This window comes from Palaemon carinicauda, chromosome 36 (genome assembly GCF_036898095.1).
Source record: "Palaemon carinicauda isolate YSFRI2023 chromosome 36, ASM3689809v2, whole genome shotgun sequence".
Classification (NCBI taxonomy): domain Eukaryota; kingdom Metazoa; phylum Arthropoda; class Malacostraca; order Decapoda; family Palaemonidae; genus Palaemon; species Palaemon carinicauda.
The window spans coordinates 1,894,305-1,918,492 of NC_090760.1; the positions used below are offsets into that span (position 1 = coordinate 1,894,305).

The 24,188-nt window shown below is 37.0% G+C and overlaps 2 protein-coding genes across 4 annotated transcripts in view; one reads left to right on the top strand and one right to left on the bottom strand.

Moving 5' to 3' along the window:
• Positions 1-4,500, bottom strand: part of LOC137628274 (uncharacterized) — a 24,726-nt gene extending 20,226 nt beyond the window's left edge. Inside the window, exon 1 of the mRNA XM_068359437.1 lies at positions 1,469-4,500. Coding sequence (XP_068215538.1) covers positions 1,469-3,948 — 2,480 coding nt within the window. The 5' untranslated portion in view covers positions 3,949-4,500. The remainder of the gene's footprint in view (positions 1-1,468) is intronic.
• A 3,637-nt stretch (positions 4,501-8,137) lies between these two features.
• LOC137628712 (protein bicaudal C homolog 1-like) overlaps positions 8,138-24,188 on the top strand; it is a 45,603-nt gene continuing 29,552 nt past the window's right edge. For 2 of the 3 annotated variants that reach the window (XM_068359862.1, XM_068359863.1), the window contains exons 1-7: positions 8,138-8,433; positions 15,956-16,047; positions 17,149-17,218; positions 19,740-19,916; positions 20,724-20,956; positions 21,443-21,574; positions 22,687-22,796. In XM_068359862.1, the coding sequence (XP_068215963.1) occupies positions 8,259-8,433; positions 15,956-16,047; positions 17,149-17,218; positions 19,740-19,916; positions 20,724-20,956; positions 21,443-21,574; positions 22,687-22,796 (989 nt within the window). In that variant the 5' untranslated portion in view covers positions 8,138-8,258. Of the gene's footprint in view, positions 8,434-15,955; positions 16,048-17,148; positions 17,219-19,737; positions 19,917-20,723; positions 20,957-21,442; positions 21,575-22,686; positions 22,797-24,188 lie in introns of those variants that run through there. The other variant, XM_068359864.1, reaches the window with a different exon arrangement.

A 24,188-nucleotide genomic window follows, 5' to 3' on the forward strand; every position in this document is an offset into this window, starting at 1 on the left:
AGACTAAATATGATCAAATATTTAATGAAATAAATTCTTCTCGAGAATGTATAAACTGAGATAAAGACTAGAGATAACCCAGATCTTGGTAAAAGACTAAAAATATTCTAATATATTGCAAACTTAATCATATACGGCCTCAGTTTATTAACTACTAGACATTAATTATTATATATCTAAGGAAATAAAGACTTCTTGGGAATGTATAAACAGAGATAAAGACTGGAGATAACCCAGGTCTTAGTAAAAGACTAACATATTCTCAAATATTGCAAACTTAATCATATACAGCCTCAGTTTAACTACTAGACATTTAATTATTATATTTCAATTAAATTAATCTATGTTATATCGCAAGCTTCAGTTTATTAACTACTAGACATTTAATTGTTATATTTAGATTAAATCTATGTTATATCACAAGCTTCAGTTTATTAACTACTAGACATTTAATTGTTATATTTAGATTAAATCTATGTTATATCACAAGCTTCAGTTTATTAACTACTAGGCATTTAATTGTTATATTTAGAATAAATCTATGTTATATCACAAGCTTCAGTTTATTAACTACTTGACATTTAATTGTTATATTTAGATTAAATGTATGTTATATCACAAGCTTCAGTTTATTAACTATTAGACATTTGATTATTATATTTAGATTAAATGTATGTTATATCACAAGCTTCAGTTTATTAACTACTAGGCATTCAATTATTATATTTAGATTAAATTAATCTATATTATATCGCAGGCCTCAGTTTATTCTAGACATTTAATTGTTATATTTAGATTTAATTAACCTACAATATGTCGCAGGTCCTGTGAGATAGACTAGTTTCACATATTAAATGTTGTTTTTAATTCAAAGATATAGTTGTATTATGGAATTATGAATTACTCTTAGCAAGGTGAATAAGATTAATAATTGCCACCGAAAGATAATTTCTAATAGAGAATCAATCTTCGAAATAACTCAGGGAAATTTGTAAATGTAATAATAATAATGATAATAATAATTATGATGATGAATATTAGAATACAATATAGATTTCCCTCTGCATAACTATATAATAATAATTAATAATAATAATAATAATAATAATAATAATAATAATAATAATAATAATAATAATAATAATAAATATAATAATAATAATAATAATAATAATAATAATAATAATAAAAATTAGGGTAAAATAAAGATTTCTAACTGCATAATTACTACTGGAATATTTAATAATAATAATAATAATAATAATAATAATAATAATAATAATAATAATAATAATAATAATAAAGATTAGGATGCAATATAGATTTCCCTTTGCATAATTAGGCAACACCTGGAATTCTAAAAGTTCCTTGATAATATTATTTTCAAACCCTTAGAAGAAACTTCATCACAACATCCTATCGCAAAGCACAAACAAAATAAAAATGCAAAGTCATCCTCTTCCCTAACCTCCTCTCAGCCGCCTTAGGTTTTCGTTTCGTTTGGAGATTTGTAATTTCCCCCGAGGGCGTCTTGATTTCAATCGCTCTCCTCTCTTCAGGAGAACTAGCCTTCCTCTTGATACCCTCCTTCTCTTCTTCTGTTAAAGTGTCGATGTCGCTCAGGTCTGGGATTTCGTCGTCGTCGACGTCCGTATGAAACGGTCCCCGACGCCGCGTTTGTGGCGAGGCACTCTCTGCCTTTAGGTTGAATGATCTGACGCTTTTACATAGGTCGATTTCTTGTTCCTTGCGGTGTAAGTTTTCAGTCTGTGTGTATTTTGATGTGTCCAGTTGATAGTTTTCCTCGGGCACATTCTCTACGTCTTGCGTACCTTGGTCATCACTTAACATGAAAGAGGATTCACCTTCATTATCTTGAGCATAGCACTGTCGGGGTTTGAATTCATTAGACGTAGGTTGCAGTTGGTCTTTTGGGGTCTTCCCTGGTAGTTTTGCATTATCATCCACTGTCATTTCTTCATTATCTTGTAAAGAGGGTTGTTCAGTATCACTATTATTGTTTTGATACAACGAGTCCTCCTGACCCAAGTTATAAGTTATGTCATTTTCTAAGCACTGCTCAGACCACGACTCTTGACTATGAAGTTCCGCAGAATCTTGACCGCAAACTTCTCCTATCCTAGCTGTAGGGCACTCGTCTGTCTTAGCGTCTGCAGTATCTTGACCAGGATCTTCTGTCCTAACTGTAAGGCACTCATCTGTTTTATCGTCTGCAGTCTCCTGACCAGGATCTTCTGTCCTAACTGTAAGGCACTCATCTGTTTTATCGTCTGCAGTCTCTTGACCAGGATCTTCTGTCCTAACTGTAGGGCACTCCTCTGTTTTTTCGTTTTCTGCAGAAGTAATGTTACTGTTGCACTGAGAAGCTGTTTGTCTGTTTGCTGGATCTGAGACAGTCTGGTTCTCTATGGTTTGTGAGTCTTTCCTCTTTCTGCCTCTGTGTCTCTTTGGTTTGTTTTTCCTTACAGCTGTTTGAGATGCTGCAGCTCCATCAACTGTACTAGATGCCACACTACAATCAAGTTCATTTATTGGAAGTTTCTCGGTAGTAGAATCAATATTTTCTGTGGGCATCACATCACTAGAGCATTCTCCAGTCACTGGAGATACCTCTGAGCTTAAAGGTGCAGGAATTTCCTCTGACGTTTCAATGCTAGATGGCTCATTACTCGGTTGAGATACTTGTAGCAATGTGGTCTCCAGGAGGTCTCCTGTCTCTTGAGCTACTTCAGAGGAAAGTTCGGGGTTTTCTTTATGTTCATCATCTGAAGAAATTTTTGGTGTTACTGAAAGAGACTCGGGGGTGGAAAATTCACCATCATGAAAAGTGTCATGGGATACTGTTCCTTCTTTAAAACTGTCATTTACCTCATTTTCCTGAGTACACCCTTCTTGCGTGTCCGGGCCCACAGGACTTCTGTTCACACTTTCAGTATCTTCAGAAATTACGCCATGATTGTCATCATCCATTAGAGTCTCGTTCTGAGCTGAGTAAATTGAAGGAGATTCATCATAGATTTTAGTTTCACCTGATATGACTTCATTACTCAGAGGACAGTCGTTAATTATGGGACTGCTGTTGCAGGCCTCTTGAAGTGTTTGACAGTCATTATCTGCCAAATCACTGTTTATAGAAATAGGTTCTGAAGTTTCATGCACACATCCTTTCTCTCCGGAGGTAAAACCATCACAAAGAGGATGGAGTTGCATCTTAAACGGCTTGCCACCAGTACTGGCGTCACAGCTGTCATTTAAGCAACATTCTTCGTTCGATACATCCGTTGTCGCTGCGTGTGGGAATGTGGTTTCTGGTGGGGCTACAGAGTTCTGGTAGGGTCTGGAATTGATAGCATTGATCATAGTTTCATTATGGCAAGAAGAATTTACGTCTTGGGTAGGAGCCCATCTTGCACTACAATTTTTATCATTTGTTGGAAACGGATCCTGTCTAAAATCCCTGTTATTATTACAGGAGCTATCATTTCTGGCACTTCCTCGAGTAAGGTGAACTCTTGCAAAGCTACTCAGCAGTCGACTGACGTTCTGCTGTGTGTCTTCACAGTTTTCACTGATCTGCTCCCTTAACTGTTCTATTCTTAAATTCAACTGTCCAGTATAGGTGTCTGCAGATGCCTGCTTGGAGTCTAGGGACCTCACTCTGCTCTGAAGGGCCTCGATCTCGTGCTGCAATCGCATGATAATGTCATGGTCATCATTCACCCGAGTTTGGAAATCCTGCAAGAGCTTTCTAAGGATGAAGAGCTCACTTGTAACCCCACCGATTTTCCTCTCCACTTCCCGCACTTTCGCCTCCCCAGCACCTTGCCTGAGGGTGAAATCGTGTACGAAAACTTGTAGGACATCGCCAAGATGTCCCTCTCGATTGGCTTCGCAGGACAGATTCTCGAAGTCACTAGGATTCATCATTGGGACAGGTAGAAGAAATTTCCCAGATTTGCTGCCAATAAAAATATAACACTGAAGAGGCCAAAATAATTACTTTACTGTACTTATTCTTTTATTATGTTAATAAAAGTTTTCATCACAACACTATACTTAACAAGGCCAATGCTCTCTATTCCTAAAATTAGATTTGTTTTTTCATTCACCTCGTGGATTAGTCACAATCTGCCTTTTTTCACGAATGCTCATTCAATCACTTTTTGAGTCACTTTTCGTCTTTATCCAATTATATCTACACAATCACATCAGACTCATAAAAGTCACTGAAATATTTCGCAGAGCATATCACATGGTACTGCCCTTACATAGCCATGTTCTAAATTTTCCACTCCTCGTCCCAGGTCAGAATTTCTTGAGCTTTGTTGTCATGTGGCCTCGAGAAATGGCAGAAAATGAAAAATAAAAAAAAAAACAGAAGCACACCGAATTGGGAATTTACAAGACAAGTAAAATTTTGTGAAGGAACAGGAGAGGAAGGGGTGATGGTTTCGACTAGACCCAACAGATGTCACTATTCCAAGCAACTCTACTACCCACGGGGCCAATACCCCTCACCCCCCCCTCCCCCGTACCAATAGGTCCTCGTTCCTCTCCCTCCCCAACCCTCCTTGGCACCACTCCGTGTTTTCCTACCCCAATCTCTCTCTCCCCCCACACTCTCCCTTCTTCATCTGCCTGAAAATCTCAGCGCCTCTCCCTCGCTATTCCCTCTCTCTCTCTCCCCTCTTTACCTCTTCTATCTCACATTTATTTCATCTTTGTTTTCCCTGGTTTCTCCATCTCTGTCCCTCTCTATTCATCTACGTCTCTTCTTCCGTCTGGCTGAATTGCGTTTAATCACTGCTGCTTTGTTAAGCAAACTATATATATTACTCTCTCTCTCTCTCTCTCTCTCTCTCTCTCTCTCTCTCTCTCTCTCTCTCTCTCTCTCTCTCTCTCTCTCTCTCTCTCCCCCGTATCTATTTACCTATGATGACACTCTGATAAAAAAGATTTACAATTCTTCCCCAAAAGCCCTATCAACCAAATAGGTGAATATCACCATCCTGTCCATTATCCCCCATTATTATCTCCCATTATCTCCCCTTTTTCACATTCCCCTTCCCTCATAACACCCGTCATTCTTTCCCCTTCTCCCTTCCTGTACACACCAGAAATAGTCCTACGGACTTGGGCACCGTCCATCAAGTCTTACCTTATGTAAAGCCGAGAGTTTTGGGGAGGCGATCCCGAAAACTTTTAGCGACCACTGAAGTGTTCGGGCAGATCCGAGGACTGGCACTGTATAGCTTTAACAAAACTGACACTCCACCGCCACTCAGAACTATCTCGACCACTATACCAACACGATTTGGTTTCCCCTGTCACCCACCAAAGACTCAGCACTGGTCTGGACTTTTCTCCCCTTGCGACACAAACTGTGCCAGACCGGTTTGCTATAGTCACCGGTCAAATACATTACGCCACGTCGTTTTCTGTTGTTTCATTTTTGTTCATATCTTTTTTCTTCTGGTTAATTCGTCTAGACGTTTCTGTGGGACAAATAAGACGTATTATGAATCTCTTTAGACATTTCCGTGGTTAGATAAGACGTATTAAGAATATTCTCGGCGCTTATATACTAAAAATATGTCGTGTTATTATAATTTAACATGATGATACTTTAAACACACACACACACACACACACACACACACACACATAAATATATATATATATATATATATATATATATATATATTTATATATATATATATATATATATATATATATATATATACAGAGAGAGAGAGAGAGAGAGAGAGAGAGAGAGAGAGAGAGAGAGAGAGAGAGAGAGAGAGTATACTTGAAATATTATTATTATTATTATTATTATTATTATTATTATTATTATTATTATTATTATTACCTAAGCTACAACCCTAGTTGGAAAAGCAAGAGGCTATAAGCCCAAGGACTCCAACAGGAGAAAATAGCCCAGTGAGAAAAAGGAAAAAAGCATACATATAAATTTATCAAAACCTTCATAATGATACTACATGTGCAAATTTAAGGTAAAAGTTCCACTGAAATAAAAGTAACACAATTAGATAATTTTCTAAGCTTTATGCAGACTATTGCAGACTAGTAGGCCTACTAGTAGGCTACTACTTTCAACCACTAGTACTAGTAATAGATTCAACCATTTTATCTTTATACTCTGAATATAACCAACGGGTCTGGGCTAAGCCTACGATATTTTCCTTAACGGTTTTTTTTTCACCGAAAGTTCACTCACTCAACTGTCGTCTTCGCTTTTCATTAGTAAGTTTAAAACCTCATTTTTCAGACTCGTCACTCACCTCTCTCTCTCTCTCTCTCTCTCTCTCTCTCTCTCTCTCTCTCTCTCTCTCTCTCTCTCTCTACAGGCGCAAGTAGGGACGATTATAAATAGCTTGCCACGTCTGCCTCATGCCACTGCGGAAACTCTCTCTCTCTCTCTCTCTCTCTCTCTCTCTCTCTCTCTCTCTCTCTCTCTCGTCTTAACAATCGTCATTCTCTCTCTCGCACATCTGAACAATCATCATCTCTCTCTCTCTCTCTCTCTCTCTCTCTCTCTCTCTCTCTCTCTCTCTCTCTCTCTCTCTCTCATTTTCTTACGTTTTCTTTCCTCTCTCCTTGTCCCAATTTATCATCGTCTTCCTTTCTCTCTCCTCTCCGCCATTTATATACCCAGTTATTTCCTGAAACGTTATGTAAATAATTTCATGCTCTCTCTCTCTCTCTCTCTCTCTCTCTCTCTCTCTCTCTCTCTCTCTCTCTCTCTCTCTCTCTCTATATATATATATATATATATATATATATATATATATATCTTCTCTAGTGTGTGTTTATATATACATGTGTACCTGTATATGTACGTATGTATATTTCGAGCTTCAATTCAAGAATTGAGACGTGTACAAATAGATAATCATTTGACCAAATCAGATTATTTCTATTTTAAATAGCCACATAATACTGGCTAGCCACTTACACCCACGCTCATGATGTGAAAACTGTTATGCTGTTAGGAGTACATGGCTCAACGACCTGATTTCTGTACTTGGTTCTTTGTTTCCTAACTAGATTTATATTGTCCTTCCTTCTATGTAATGGTGTATGACTAGGTCTAGAATCTTCACATATTTTCTGTGTGTAACAATAATAATTCACTGGTTATTTACTTCATTGTTTAGACTTGTTGTCTAACCAAGGCCTCTCTCTCTCTCTCTCTCTCTCTCTCTCTCTCTCTCTCTCTCTCTCTCTCTCTCTCTCTCTCTCTGATGGATAAATATATAGAATTTAAGGTACCCTTAGAGCTTCAACAGGTTCGCCACCTCCACTCTCTTTTACATTACCACATTTATAAAGAAAATAACTCTATTGACAATGCATATCATAATTAACATACAAAAATACTGATTATTTTCACAATCGCAGCGTTATTCACACAATTTATATTAGACCTATAACATCGTGTTTCGACAATTGCAGTCAAATAAATAAAAAAAATAAAATTATTAAGAATATCCATTTCAATGTTATTGATTTCTCTTTGTTTTCTAACAATGACTATAACAAGGCAGAACGCCGAAGTAGAACTACCTAATTGGTCTTTAACAACGTTTCAAACTAATCCTCAACTGCCGACATAAACTGTTTTCAAATATGTTTTTTATCGTATATTCAGCACTATTAAATACATTATATTATACAGTAATATAAAAAGGTAATTAATCTATGCATATTAGTTTATTTTTTTCGTAATTAGCTTTCTGCGCAAAATACAAATAAGTGTAATTAAGTATTGCAACTGAATCGAAGGAAAATTTTGAGCTCAGTTTGTCCAAGACGAAAATATTTTCATAAAATTGTCGTATTTTCAAAATGTTATGTCTCTAACGTGACTATTTATCATTAATAAAAGAATGATCCATGGATTGCCATTATATTTATTTAGATGGATGATTATAGAATTATTTAATAAAACAATTAGTTTGGATATGAATTATTGATTATGTTTCTGAAATAAATAATGGATAATTTGAAATCGTCCTGAAACGAAGCATCGTTCATTACGTAATCAATCGTTCAACTCTTTTCGAGTTTTCAGGAATCAGGAGAAGTCCAGCTGAGTCCTCGCAGTAAGCCACCTCCCTCGACGTCGTATAGTGACTCCAAATCTCCATTTCCCCGGCAATATATTGTATATTTTTTTGTATAAAGACTTCGTTTATTTATTGATAAAAACAATGGGGCCACACAATCAACGATCTGGATCGACTTTGTCGGAAGACAGCCAATCCGAAGGGACTTTATCCCGTGCGAACAGCTGTGAAAAAATGACACCTACCACTCTCAGCGAGGACGGCTTGGCCGAACAGAAGTTCCGGGTGGACAGGAGGAAGCTGGAAGCAATGATTCTGGGTAAGTAGGTGTTACTGTTCTTAAAATATTTGATTTTTCATCGTTTCCTTTCCTCACTGGGCTATTTTCCCTGACGTGGCCCTTGGGCTTACAGCATATCCTCCTTTTCCAACTAGGGTTGTAGCGTAGCAAGTAATATTTATTTTAATGTTACTCTTAGAATATTTAAGTTTTCATCGTTTCCTTTCCTCACTGGGCAATTTTCCATGTTGGGGCCCTTTGGCTTACAGCATATCCCGCTTTTCCAACTAGGGGTGTAGCTTAACAAGTCATAATATTTATTTTAATGTCTGTTCTTAAAATATTAATTTTTCATCGTTTCCTTTCCTCGCTGGGCTATTTTCCCTGTTGGGGCCCTTGGGCGTATAACATCCTGCTTTTCCAACTAGGGTTGTAGCTTTGCAAGTAATGAAAATATTTATTTTAATGTTACTGTTCTTAGAATATTCAATTTTTCATCGATTCCTTTCCTCACTGGGCTATTTTCCTTGCTGTGGCCCTTGTGCTTACAGCATATCCTCCTTTTCCAACTAGAGGTGTAGCTTAGCAAGTAATGAAAATATTTATTTCAATGTTACTGTTCTAAAAATATTTAATTTTTCATCGTTTCCTTTTCTCACTGGGCTATTTTCCCTGTTGGGGCCCTTGGGCGTATAACATCCTGCTTTTCCAACTAGGGTTGTAGCTTAGCAAGTAATAATATTTATTTCAATGTTACTGTTCTTAGAATACTTAATTTTTCATCGTTTCCTTTCCTCACTGGGCTATTTTCCCTGCTGTGGCCCTTGGGATTACAGCATATCCTCCTTTTCCAACTAGGGTTGTAGCTTAGCAAGTAATATTTATTTTAGTGTCATGTTCTTAAAATATTTAATTTTTCATCGTTTCCTTTCCTCACTGGGCTATTTTCCCTGTTGGGGCCCTTAGGCTTACAGCATATCCTCCTTTTCCAACTAGAGTTGTAGCTTTGCAAGTAATCAAAATATTTATTTTAATGTTACTGTTCTTAGAATATTTAATTTTCATCGTTTCCTTTCCTCACTGGGCTATTTTCCCTTTTTCATCGATTCCTTTCCTCACTGGGCTATTTTCCCTGATGTGGCCCTTGGGCTTACAGCATATCCTCCTTTTCCAACTAGGGTTGTAGCTTAGCAAGTTATATTTATTTTAATGTTACTGTTCTTAGAATATTTAATTTTTCCTTGTCTCCTTTCCTCACTGGGCTATTTTCCCTGATGTGGCCCTTGGGCTTACAGCATATCCTCCTTTTCCAACTAGGGTTGTAGCTTAGCAAGTAATATTCATTTTAGTGTCATGTTCTTAAAATATTTAATTTTTCATTGTTTCCTTTCCTCACTGGGCTATTTTCCCTGTTGGGGCCCTTAGGCTTACAGCATATCCTCCTTTTCCAACTAGGGTTGTAGCTTTGCAAGTAATCAAAATATTTATTTTAATGTTACTGTTCTTAGAATATTTAATTTTCATCGTTTCCTTTCCTCACTGGGCTATTTTCCCTTTTTCATCGATTCCTTTCCTCACTGGGCTATTTTCCCTGATGTGGCCCTTGGGCTTACAGCATATCCTCCTTTTCCAACTAGGGTTGTAGCTTAGCAAGTTATATTTATTTTAATGTTACTGTTCTTAGAATATTTAATTTTTCCTTGTCTCCTTTCCTCACTGGGCTATTTTCCCTGATGTGGCCCTTGGGCTTACAGCATATCCTCCTTTTCCAACTAGGGTTGTAGCTTAGCAAGTAATATTTATTTTAGTGTCATGTTCTTAAATTATTTAATTTTTCATCGTTTCCTTTCCTCACTGGGCTATTTTCCCTGTTGGGGCCCTTAGGCTTAAAGCATATCCTCCTTTTCCAACTAGGGTCGTAGCTTAGCAAGTAATAATATTTATTTTAATGTTAGTTCTTAAAATATTTAATTTTTCCTCGTTTCCTTTCCTCACTGGGCTGTTTTCCCTGTTGGGGCCCTTGGGCTTATAGCATATCCTGCGTTTCCAACTAGGGTTGTAGCTTAGCAAATAAGAATAATGATAATAATCGTATTTATCAAAATCTGCCTGCCTCAATATTATCTCGTATCCTGCTTTTTTCAGTAGATCAAGGTTTTCGTGTCCTTGGGGTCCTTGCAACTTTCTTGCTGTGATTTTCATTATTAATATATTCATTCCCATGTCAATGTTGCAACTTAACCAAAAAAACAAAAAAAATATCAATGAATAAATTTTAACTCGAGGTAATTTCGAAAATCTTTATTATGCCTGTATAACAGTAGGCCTACAACCAAAAAAACCAAAAAAATATCATTACTGAATAATTTTTAACTCGAGGTAATTTCGAAAGTCAATTATACTTGTATAAGAGTAGGCCTACTGCCCATTTAGATATGCTAATGACTTAGTTTATAACTGCATTTAAGACTTGCCATTATAATTGATAACCCATGAATTTTATGGTTAAAGACGTTACATTACTCTTGATTCAACAATAAAGCCATTTTTAACATATATATCAACACCATTCAATGTTAAGTAATATTTTCCACCAAATTCAGCCAATCTTTCATCGAACAGTTTCCGATTATTAATGTAAATGCAATTTAAAAGACCGTCAATGCTAGCACGGGCTCTTGTTTTAAAACCAGTACATCATTAGTATAAAAGGCCTATGCATATTTTCTGAGCACATTATTCTTCTATCCAGCTTACTCCACATTGCTATTCATCCTTTAAATTGACTTCATAATGCAGTAGCCTGATTTACCATAATTTGCATTTTTGTTGAGTGGCCTCGCTGACCCCAGCGACGGGTCATACGGCATGGTCTAAATTCCGTAATTTAAATACCTAGAGAAACTACTCAATTTTATACACCAAACTTAACGGTTCCTGGTGTTAATTTTAAGGGTAAAAGTTTAACTAATATTTAACTAATGTGGGTTGGGTTATATAAACCATTACGATTTTTTCCCGGTCAATGTGAGCCGGTTGAAAGAATGCACTCTGGTACTCGGTGTCAGTGTTTCCAGATATGGGGATTTATCCCTAGATTTTGGGAATTTTGGATGTCTAGTGGGGATATTGTGTACCAATTTCTATGAAGAAGAAACGAAGATGAGTAAACCTTTATATTGTTGCAATTAATTTGCTTGCACTAATAGGCAGTATAATGAATAATTTCTATACTAATAAACCCTACGTGACCAGAAGAAAATATATTTGTGAAAATGGAGATTTTTGGGTTGTTTTGGGGATTCTTTTATCATGAGTTTTAGGGATTTTTACACTAACCCAACTGGCAACACTGACTATGGTAGTGTTTCCAGATATGGGGATTTATCCCTAGATTTGGGGACTTAGGGTGTATGATGGGGATCGTCTACAAATTTCTATAAAGAAGAAATAAAGATAAGTAAACCCATATATTATTGCAATTAGTTTGCTTGCACTTATATGGAGTATAATGAGTAGTTTCTATAGTAGTAAAGCCTTCAGGAGAAAATATATTTGTGTATATCTGTGTAAATGGGGGATTGTTTTTGGTTGTTTTGGGGATTTTTTATCATGAGTTTTGGGGATTTTTAAACCAAGCTATCTGGCAACACTTCTAGTCAGTGTGTTGAAAGTAAGCGCTGCGCTGGAACTTCCTGGAAGTCCAGTCCGGGTGTGGAGCCGTAGGTGCTGTGTGATGCTGTGGGTGCTGGAGCCAAGCTGTGTGACTGTGGGTGGTGAAGATATACTGTGTGTGGCTGTAAGTATTGAAGGTATGGTTATTAATCTTGTGTGAGACTGTGGGTGTTAAAGTTATCTGGTGAGACTGTGGGTGATGAAGTTATAGGGTGTGAGACTGGGCGTCGAAGTTATCGGGTGTGAGACTGTGGGTGATGAAGTTATCTGGTGGGACTGTGGGTGATGAAGTTATCTGGTGGGACTGTGGGTGATGAAGTTATCTGGTGGGACTGTGGGTGATGAAGTTATCTGGTGGGACTGTGGGTGATGAAGTTATCTGGTGGGACTGTGGGTGATGAAGTTATCTGGTGGGACTGTGGGTGATGAAGTTATCTGGTAAGAGACTGTGGGTGTTGAAGTTATCGGGTAAGAGACTGTGGGTGTTATCGATGTGAGAATATTGATGTTGATTTTATAGGGTGAGACTGTGGGTGTTGATGTTATCGGGTGTAAGACTGGGTGTTGATGTTATGTGAGACTGTGGGTGTTGTTATCGGGTGTAAGACTGTGGTTGTAGAAGTTATCGGGTGTGAGACTGTGGTTGTAGAAGTTATCTGGTGAGACTGTAGGTGATGAAGTTATAGCGTGTGGGACTGTGGGTGTTGTAGATATGCAATGTGAGCCTTTTGGTGTTGAATGTTATGCAATATGAGACAGGTTGCAGATGTCATGTAGTGAGGTTGGTTTTGTTGAAAGTAGTCATTGTGGTATTGGTGGTGTTAGGGTATGTATTATGTAATAGGCATTGAAGGCATGCAGGGGAGTGGGGGGGGGTGGGAAACTGTCTGGTGAAGGTAGTGGAACCTCTACACACGAACGTATCTACATCCGAAGTAAAATTCGAGCAATTTTTCAACTCTACACCCGAATTTTATTTCGACACGAAGTAAGCAATTTTCGTCGTACCGGTTGTATCTGAATTTTTCGACACGCGAAGTACAATTCGAACACGTTCCTACTCTACACCCGAATTTTATTTCGACACGAAGTAAGCAATTTTCGTCGTACCGGTTGTATCCGAATTTTTCGACACGCGAAGTACAATTCGAACACGTTCCTACTCTACACCCGAATTTTTTTTCGACACCCGAAGTAAACAATACCCGTGCACGTAGATGGTACTCATAGCGCCGGATGTATTTTCTATTTCCGCCGATAGAAGGCAGCATTTCTACCTCGGAGGGACCCTCAATTAGCGTGGCTTGGGACATTCCTCTGTTCTCGTCGGCTTTGTGTGGTTGTGCCCTGTGCGTTATGCTATTAACTGTGTTTTAATCGTGATTTTTTACGCTCATCCTTTTACGGCATTTTACGTAAATCATGGGTCCTAAAGGCTTTGTTTCGCAAGTGGTAGTGGTAGTGGTGAGAAAAGGAATAAGGAAATGCTTTCTTTAGAAGTAAAGCAAGGAATTATTGAAAAGCATGAGTGAGTGAACTTGCAATAGGTTCGGCGCAAATAAGAGGTGTTAGGAAAATATCAAGACGTGGTCGACTTCATTGACAAATACCATCCAAAGAAATTGCAGGTTTGTCGTGTAGTTGCGCAGTTTGATGATGTTTCCCTAACTTATTTTCGAAACATTCTGAAAAACTGTACCAATTAACTTTCTATCGATAGCTTCTTTAAAAAACTACGAAGCGAACTCGTGATGAAGAGGAAGGAAGTGGTTCAAAGAAAACGGCAAAGAGTGAAGCGAAAGAAAGTGAAACAAAGAAAACGGCAAAGATTGAAGAGAAAAAAATTCAATAAATTTTAAGTGTAGAGTGAAAGTGATTAAAATTAATCATCAAAATGAAAGAGAAAATGTAAAAAAAATATAAAATATAAAAATAAAAAAAATAAATAAGCTAGGTTAGGTTAAAGTTCACTTAGTGTAAGTTAGAATAAGTTATAGTAGTGTACGTTTATCGTAGTCAACCTCTCTACCTCCTTGCCGCCCGTCAGTCTCCTCTCTGCGTAGCAAGACCAACACCTGCGCTGGACTTTCTGAGGTAAAGTGACGCTAAAAACCCGTTTCTCATTTATTATTTCTTGATAATTATTCTTTTTTAAATGTCTATCTAATTTAGAGTGCATATTGTCATGTGTAATTATGTTTAGTAATTTATTAAGGAGTTATCATAGGTTTTTGGGCTCAACCACGGATTAATCCTATTTCAATGTATTCTTATGGGAAAACTCGTTTCTACATCAGAAAATTTTCTACATCCGAAGTCGGTTGTGGAACGGATTAAATTCGTATGTAGAGGTACCACTGTATGTCGTTGTAGACTTTTTGATGTTGAAGGCATTGTGTATAATTGAAGACTGTAGTTGAAGATATGCAGGGAAAATTAGAAAATTTGGGATGTTGAAGGTATTTAGAGGACATGTTGCAAGTTGAAGGTATGCAGGGGGCATGTTATGAGTTGAAGGTATGCAGGGGACTTGTTGCAAGTTGAGGTCATGCAGGGCCTGTATTGCAAGTGGGTGTTTTGCATAGTTATACAGTATATAGGTTATTAGTAATTATTTAAATGATTTAAATGCAAACCAAGGGCAACCGAGGTGTTTGCACTAAGCAGTTTTCCAAAACCAATCTTTTGTTCCAAGGACTTGAAATTGATCGGGACATGAATGATCCAATACAATACTCTTAATAAAAGTTCCTCGTTTTAGCGAATAAAACTACGTTTAAAAATTTAAAGCAGTTAGATATATATGAAATGTTTTTTATTGCCAAACCTATTTTACTATGAAAGAAAGGAGCTTTTATTCATATTGAATTTTTGAAGATTCATGCCGCTCATATCTTGACAGGCTCATCAGGCAGCAATCAAAGTAAAAGGGTAAGTAAAAGCATCACTTAAGAAGGGTTATACATAAGAGACCCGTAGCTATCAGTGGATGTATGTAGGTGTTAATTTTGGATGTTGACAAAATTATTATGCAAGGTACCTACTTGTTTAGCTGTTATTTGGGTACTGTACTTGGTCCCAAAAGAATCTCGCATAGAAATCAGTGATATTGATGCAAGTCTTAATGACATTAACTATGCTTGGATTGTTTGGCAAAGCAAAAGAATAAAGAAAGTTCAGGGTGCTATTTGTTGGCATGAGTTGTCTGTATGAATTAATAATGCATCTTTTTGTAATTCAATAAGAGCCCAAACAATTTAAATGGCAAGAAGTTTCAAACTAGGTTTTACCTACGAGATGTGTAGTTAGTTGTGGAATGATCTTCCTAATCGGGTTGTTGAATCAGTAGAACTTCAAAAAGTTCAAAGTTGGAGCAAATGTTTTGATGTTGACCAGGCTGACATGAGTCTTTTTATTGTTTATATATGACATATCTGTTTTTGACGTTGTTAATAGTTTATATAGGACATATCTGTTTTGACGCTGTTACTGTTTTTAGAATGATATATTGTTAATTCATTCTCATCATTTATTTCCTCATTTCCTTTCCTCACTGGTCTATTTTCCCTGTTGGAGCCCTTGGACTTATAGCATCTTGCTTTTCCAACTAGGGTTGTAGCTTGGCTAGTAGTAATAATAATAGTCAGCTTAGAACATTCTTTTTATCATACAGATAATTCCCTTTCCCAAATTAACATGTCCTCATTTATCATTTTATAAGTTTCATGTGGAAATTGTATCATAAAAGATTGCATAATCAGAATTACAATGATAGTGAGATACAATATGTACAGAAGTCAATTTGTTTCAAGATGTAGACGGTCACTGTTTTAGGGCAGAAATTTTAGTACATTATCAGCTGATAGTACTTCTATCTATTGGTCAGGTTGTCCAGCTGATCCAAGAGACGTAGAGTTTATGCGACTGCCAATTCGTATGGATGGTAGGATCCTTTCGGCGGAGGACTTCTTCCAGAGGGTAAGTAGAGGCAGAGGGCTTCAAAATGATCAAGTACAGTAGCCTTGAAGCATCTTTGTTGAAAGTAAGAATAGTAAAAGATAAGGGGAGTTAAAGTAGACCCTAATTTTTTTATACGAAGCTTTGATTTGTGTACAGTAAATCTTGATTATAAGCATTAATATGTACAGTGTACAACCCAATTAAAATTGGTAAATTAGGCATACTATGAAGTCTGTATATTAAGTGGCATCATTGAAGAGTTGCTAGCAAAATTTAATTTGCCATTATTAAATCGATAAATATTCATGTTTTAAAACTGTGACAGCATTTCATTGGGGGTTCGAGTAAAGTAGACTTACTATGAAGTCTGTATATTAAGTGGCCTCATTGAAGATGCTAGCAAAATTTAATTTGCCATTATTAGATCAAAGTTTGAATTTTAAAACAAAGCATTTCATTGGAGGTCGACTTGATTTTTCCATCAATGTTGTCAACTCTCCAAAGCTTGATGGCATGAAGGAAGATGAAATGTCACCAATTTGGAATATGATCCAAGAAAAATCTAATTTGCATTTGAGTGATGGTAGTTGCTTGAGATATAGATTTCATCAAGAATTATCAAGACCCACAACTGTCATTTCATCCTTCTTAACTGAATGGAAAATTTTAAAAAGTTAATCCATGGGGGTGGAGAGAAGACGCATCGATGCAAATTTTCCATCGTTATTTGTTTTAGGTCTTGAAAGTTACTCTTTAATACTGTACTGTATGTGAAATGGATGGAATCTTATAATAATTAGAATGGATTAGCTTCACAACAGTTCTTTACTGGGTGATTTTAGTGTATGTACAGTATTTTAATACTTTGTCCCATGTTCCCTATATATTATCTGTAACACGTCTTTGGCTCGGATAAAATTTTGTTTAGTGAAGATGGATGAAATAGATTAGATAACATTTGATATTTGAGGAACTGTATTATCTACCAAATTTTTCATATGCAATTGATTGATTTGGGTGGTTTTTATAATTCTTGGAAGACTTGATTCTTTAGTATATTTTTAGAATTTAGATATATAATCATTTACTTATTTGCTATTTTAATACTATTTTTTTCAGATAATGGAAAAGACCAAGACTGACATAAAGTATCCTAAATTTCTAAAAGTTGGAGCTAGAAACAAAAAAGGTAAGTTTTGACCCCCTTTCGTGTATGAGTTCTAGTACTGTAATTAAAAGTAATGAAGTCTCTGTTCCTTCACATAGACAAACTCAAGTCCCTTAATTAGATAATTAAAGTGCAGCTGGAATTAAACTTCAAAGCATCTGTACTTACTAGCCGGTAGCAGGGAAGTTCAGCCCCCTTGCCGGTACAATGAACCATTGCTTTGATTCTGGCCGCTGGCTAACAGATATGCTGTTGATGCTCCAACAAATTTGGCTTTGTTCTGTCACTAATACAAACCCTTATGCTCTTTATTAGGGAATATATTTTCAGCGAAGCTGGAAGACTACCCATAAGACTTGGCGAGGTTTAATTACACTACCGCTAGTTACTGAGAGATAGGGTCTAGTACTGGCTACCCTGCTCACGCACATTTGTATTGTCTCGTCTCGTCACTTTTGCTTTTGGCTTGGTTAAGAGTGGATGTTTGTATCTCTCTACCGCCCATACTGACTGGCCCTTTTACTTATCTTTGCTTTTTCTTTTCAGGTTGTGTGTAGCTTCTTCCTGGTCATCATGAATTGTCAGGAAGAGTTCTGCAGGTTAGTGTGCTGTGTAACTTTACAAGTATTTGCCTTAGTCATTAATTGGCTATTCTGTCATTCCCCAAGATACTCTCAGCACTATATGTAGATGTTCTCTGTCATTTGCTATAGCTAGAATGGCAATGGTTGAGAGAAAACTACAACTCAATTGACAAAATTTCTCAAGTGGGCCAATATGCATGGATTTAATTTTTGACAAGCAGAACTGCTGTTGTCCATTGTAGTATTCGGGGAGTACATCCAAAAGTTAAATGTATTGAGGCTCTGAATCTTTTAAAAATTTTGTCCCATACATCATGGGGGCAGACCACAAAACTTTTAAAAATTGTACGAAGCCTTAATTTTTTTAGAAATTAGCTTGGGTGTGAAATATACTCCTCAGCCACCCTCAACCAATTACAGGTATTAGATTCTGTACACCATGCTGGTATCAGGTTGTCCACAGGACCAGTTACCAAGACTGATAGGGATGGATATGTTATCCTCATGGGAATTATCCGTACTTGTTTCGAGTATGGAGCGGACCCGTCCAAGTGACATTCTATATCCAGCTTGGGACATAACCATGGTCTTAGTGTCTGAGAGCTCCTTACAAACTGTTGAGGAAAGCCCTGAAAACAGTATTTCTCCTGTCCCTGGCTTACACAAAGCCGGTAGCCGAGTTGAATGGTTTTACTCTTCCATTCGTTCTCTCACTTGGAACACTGAAGGCAGGTCTATTCATCATATGTTCCTGAATTTGTAAAGTAATAATCCATCTATCATTAAATGAAAGATTTTAATCTTTTAAGTTTTTTCTTTCAGAAATAATTGATGATCCAATTCATCTATCCTGGATAAAAGATTTTAATCTTTTAAAAGTTTCTTCCCTCAGGGAAATAATTGATGATCCAGATGAGTTACTTGTTTCCAGTAGGGGCACTTAGGTATTACCTCAAAAGAACCCAGACTGGCAGACCCAGGTTACAGAATCTGTTTTTAAGCACTGTTAGTGGAAAAATTTTTCTGAAAATGCAGTCTCTTTTTGGCTTTAGTAGACTCTTAATTGAGGGTTAAGGCCTTGATCAAGTCAAGGTTGTTGCCCATAAGGTCAGAGGAGTTGGCGCGACTCTCGCCTTTGAGAAGAATCTCTGTGGCTTAAGTTTTAATGCTGGAGTGTTGAAGTGCCAGACCACCTTCACTGCACGTTACTTACGGGAATGTACTCGCAGGAGAAGTTGGTTAGAATGATGGAGATATACAAAACATAAACAAGAGTAATAACTATTGGGGAAAAAGAAACCTCTGAAGTGAGCATTGAATTACATCAGGGGTCACCATTTAGCCAATTTTTATTTTTCAGTTGTTTTGAATGTGTTGAGTGAAGACCAGAAGAGTTCTGGCTGTTACTATGCAGAAGATTTGGTGATTACTGCTGAAAATGAAAACTTGGAGAAGGGTTGTCGAGTTGCTGGAGACGTTTTAGAGAGGTGGTTGAGTAAATGTGAATAATAGCCATTCACAAGAGTAGAGGCTCTGGTAGGAGACTAATGCCCACCTGAGGATAAGTCTCCATGGATGAAATTTAGTGTTACTGTAGGAGCAAGGGGGTCGGGCAATTCCTCTACCGGCCGATAACTTCTGACAACTACTGTCGTCTTGTTGAAAGTTAAATGGCAGTTCCAGCTGCACTGGAATCAATCTCCTAATTAAAGGACTCTGGTTTTTATATAGTTAAGAAATAAACAAAATACTTTTAAAGATCTGTGCGGTTAGGTAAAATTTTACTAATAGCTAATACAAAATTATGAATGGCTTATTTTCTTGCAATAATCATGTACTGTATCAATCAGCTTCCCCACCCACAATAGTTTAGTAATACTCATGGTAAAGTGCACTAAGCCAGAAAAATGCACAACCGTTCAAATTATTTGAATACAGACAATTAATGCCTTTGTTAGACCCTCATGTGCGAGTGGTTGGTGAACCAGAAGCAGTCCGGATTGCGGGAGCTATGGTCCGCCAGGAACTGGAACCTCTGAGCAAAGTGACCATGAAGCTTGATGTGTCTTGGGTACACCATTCTTTCATCATCGGCAAAGGAGGAATCACGATTCAGCCTATTGTAAGACGCACAGGTGAGAAAATAGTTACTCCCAGTATAAGTTAATAGCATTTTGTTGATTTTTTTTTTTTTTTGTGCAATAACTTATTCTGTCTTGGCAATTGAATTACTAATACTCGACCTGATTTTTTTTTTTTCGCAATAACTTTCTCTGTCTTGGGAATTAAATTACTAATACTCGACCTGATTTTTTTTTTTTTTTTTTTTTTTTTTTTTTTTTTTTTTGCGCAATAACTTTGTCTTGGCAATTGGATTACTAATACTCAACCTGATCTGTGGCATACATTACTTTCTTTTATTGTTAAACTTCTAAATTATTTGAAGATTTTCCTCAGCGTTCCTCAGTCAATTTTGTCCTGATGTTGAATATCCTATTTTTCAACTAAGGTTTTGCATATGAATTATGCAAGGAAATACGACAATCTTAGTCAATTTGCTTAAAATTATTGAATTGGTTCTTTATGGTGTAGCACAGTGGTTCCCAACCTTTTTTCTGTCACTTCCCCCCTGCACCCAGTTCAACCATCCAGATTTCCCTCTTCATGCCCCACCCAGCCCTCATGCCCACTCGCCTGCCTCAGAAGTGGGCATGACACTCCAGTTCTCCCCTTGAATATCATGTCTTTGAGAAATGATATGATCATATCACAATTGAATGGCTAACTACAAATTGCCACACGTACTATGAGGACATTTTCCTCTTGTTTTAGTTAGTAGGTAGTGTAATTATTTCCCCCCTGGAAGCTTCAAATTTCCCCCAGGTTGGGAACCACTGACTGTAGCACAAAGTGCAAGAAAACTAAAAGTTTTAACGTCACAGGTGTGAGCATTCACTTCCCTGATGGCAACAAGAACAGCGAAGTGAGTAAGAGCAACCAAGTATCTGTCAACAGCAGAGGTGAAGATCTCTCTGGATTAGAAGAAGCCAGGGCAAGTATACGTGAACTTACCCCTATTGTGTTTACCTTCACGCTGTCTGCTAGAGCCCAGTTCATCAACATAACAGATCCAAGCCTTCTCATGCAACATGTGCAAACGACGTATAATGTACAAGTAAGTTTCTCATGAGCATTATATATTTTTTATGCTAGTATACTGCTTGAATTTTTACATTGCCTAGATGCTTTTGGTTGCAAGTACTTCATTTCACTGCATATGGAATATACTCTTTTTACGCATGATATATAAACCTAGTGCAAACGACATATAATGTACAAGTTTCTCGTGAGCATTATGCATTTTTTATGCATGTATACAGCTTGAATTTCTACATTGCCTAGATGCTTTTGCTTGCAAGTAATTTTTCAACTTAATTTCACTGCTTATGGAATGTACTCTCCTTATGCATGATATCTAAACCTAGTGCAAACGTCATAATATTATAATGTATAAGTTTCTCATGAGCATTATGCTTTTTTGTATGCATGTATACGGCTTGAATTTATACCTTGCCTAGATGCTTTTGCTTGCAAGCAATTTTTTAACTCGCTGCATATGGAATGTACTCTTTCTTACGCATGATATCCAAACCTATTTTAGGCTGACCTAAGAGTAACAGATGACATATCGCCTCTGATTGTGGGATCAGTTAGGGGTAACAACGAATTTGATGCAGTCCGTGTAAAGGAAGCCACACTTTGCATTCTGCAAGCATATTGTGATAAACTGGCAGTAAGTCTCTTTAAGGTTTATCAGTTATAAAATCTAAAAACCATCTTGCATGGTGACATTGTGACGTCTTGTAAATTAGATAGTTGAGAACTGTCTTGCTTGGTGTTCAATTTAAATGCTATGGAACAAATATTTTAGACTGCAGAACAGTACAGACTAAGATGCTTTATTCACTTTATATGCAATATTTAACAAGGCCCAAGAAAATTTAGTATTAATATATTGGAATAATTTATCATTATACCTAGCACCTTAACCCTTTTACCCCCAATGGACGTACTGTACTGGTATGTTTCACAAAACTCATCCGTTTACCCCCATGGACGTACCGGTAGGTCCTTGCAAAAATCGGCTTATTACATTTTTTGCATATTTTTCATAACCTTTTGAGAAACTTCAGGCATTTTCCAAAAGAATGAGACCAACTTGACCTCTCTATGACAAAAGTTAAGGCTGTTAGAGCAATTTAAAAGAAATATATTGGAAAAATGAGCTTGAAAAAGAAAACGCCTGGGGGTTAAGGGTTGGAAAGTTTCAAATATCTTGGGGGTAAAAGGGTTAATTATATGTTTATCTTGATGATAAAATGCATGAATATTCTTTTTTTTTTTTTTTATTAATTTCAAGTTTGGATTTTTAAGTAAAGGCTTAAAAAGTCCTCTTATAGTTTATATATCAAATATCTTTTTTCATTACTTGCGTCAGTTACTTATTTCCTTTCCTCACTGAGCTATTTTTGCCTGTTGGAGCCCTTGAACTTATAGCATCTTGCTTTTCCAACTATAGTAAATTTTTTTTTAGTGAGGCAGATTTGCACCGACTCGCAGGGGTGCCGCTTTTAGCTCGGAAAAGTTTCCAATAGCTGATTGGTCGGAAATATTTTTGTCCGAATCCTTCTGACCAATCAGCTATCAGATGAAGTTTCTGAGCTAAAACTGCACCCCTGCGAGTCGGTGCAAATCTGCCTCGCCAAAAAAAATTGACTATAGGGTTGTAGCTTAGCTAGTTATAATCATCATAATCATAATAATAATGTAATGTAGATGAGCATGCAAACTAATCTTGTCTAAAGGAATGCGCACCCGGTTTCTTGATTCCATTCCACCAAACAGAAACAGATGCCGGTGCAGATGACTTTGGAGATCTCTCCACAGCATCATTCTTTCGTCCTTGGGAAGAACAATGAAACACTAAAGCGCATTATGCAGCTTACGGCCACAAAGTGAGTATTTAGTTTTTCCAAATTAGCATCAGAATTTTTGTTAATGGTTAGCACAGTAGAAAGCAAGCTAAAAATACGACTCTGCGGGCTAGTCCAAAACAGAAGGATGACCTAGAGGGCGATCGTGTGGGTGACGGTGGCTTGGTCCAAGTGTGGTTTCTGGGGCCTTTGTTACGGCCCTTCCCTTTGATGAAGGAATTATCTAAATGGAAGACAGCCTGTGAATAGTGGTTTTCACACGCTCCTGATGTATACACGACACCCACGAGGTGCTCGCGCGAGGGTAGTAACCTCTGCATTCCATGCTTTTATCTTTCTCTGGTATATTTGGAAGATTTATATCAGGGAAGTGTAAAGAAGGACTCTTTTCACCGGGCGTCGCAGGTCTCTCCCCAGAAAGATTTTTCCTTCGTCAAAATCCCTTTATCGAAGCGTTCCTACAACTGGAAATGCCGCATCAGTGGACTTGGCTATTTGATGCTTTGTATTCTACTTTTGGGAGATGAGTGCCACTCTTAATTGCCAATACAGCTTAATGCAAGTCTAATCTAGTCACTGCTGATAGCAGATGTATAACTTTTGAATTCTCATATGACTATTGACAAACAGGCTGGTTTATTGTAAAGGAATATCTTCACTATTTTGTATTTCAAATAGGGTAATTGAAAATGTTTTAATGAAAAGTTTGTTAGTTATTAAACCTAACATAAGGTACAGTAAATTTTACAATTAAAAATCCTATCGTAATTTAGTATTATACTGTGAAGTATTAGAGCATCACACCATTCAGTATTGTCATCTAACACAATTATGACAAATATGAATGGATGTGGAATACTTTATTCCTACTGGTATGGTTTGCTTTCAGCCCAAAGCAACTTACCCAGATTCCTCTTGTGAGAGGACTGTCCTAAGCTAGTAAATTGGCCAATTATGGTTTCATCAAGGCTTGCTACCATCGCCTTAATACAGTAGTCCTTTATTTCTAAAACTTGATTCGTTTACTGTAACCGTTTTGCAGGGTATTTCTAAAACCTGATTCATTTACTGTAACCGTTTTGCAGGGTGTTTCTGAAACCTGATTCATTTACTGTAACCGTTTTGCAGGGTGTTTCTGAAACCTGATTCATTTACTGTAACCGTTTTGCAGGGTATTTCTAAAACCTGATTTATTTACTGTAACCGTTTTGCAGGGTATTTCTAAAACCTGATTCATTTACTGTAACCGTTTTGCAGGGTATTTCTAAAACCCAATTCATTTACTGTAACCGTTTTGTAGGGTATTTCTAAAACCTGATTCATTTACTGTAACCGTTTTGCAGGGTATTTCTAAAACCGGATTAATTTACTGTAACCGTTTTGCAGGGTATTTCTAAAACCTGATTCATTTAC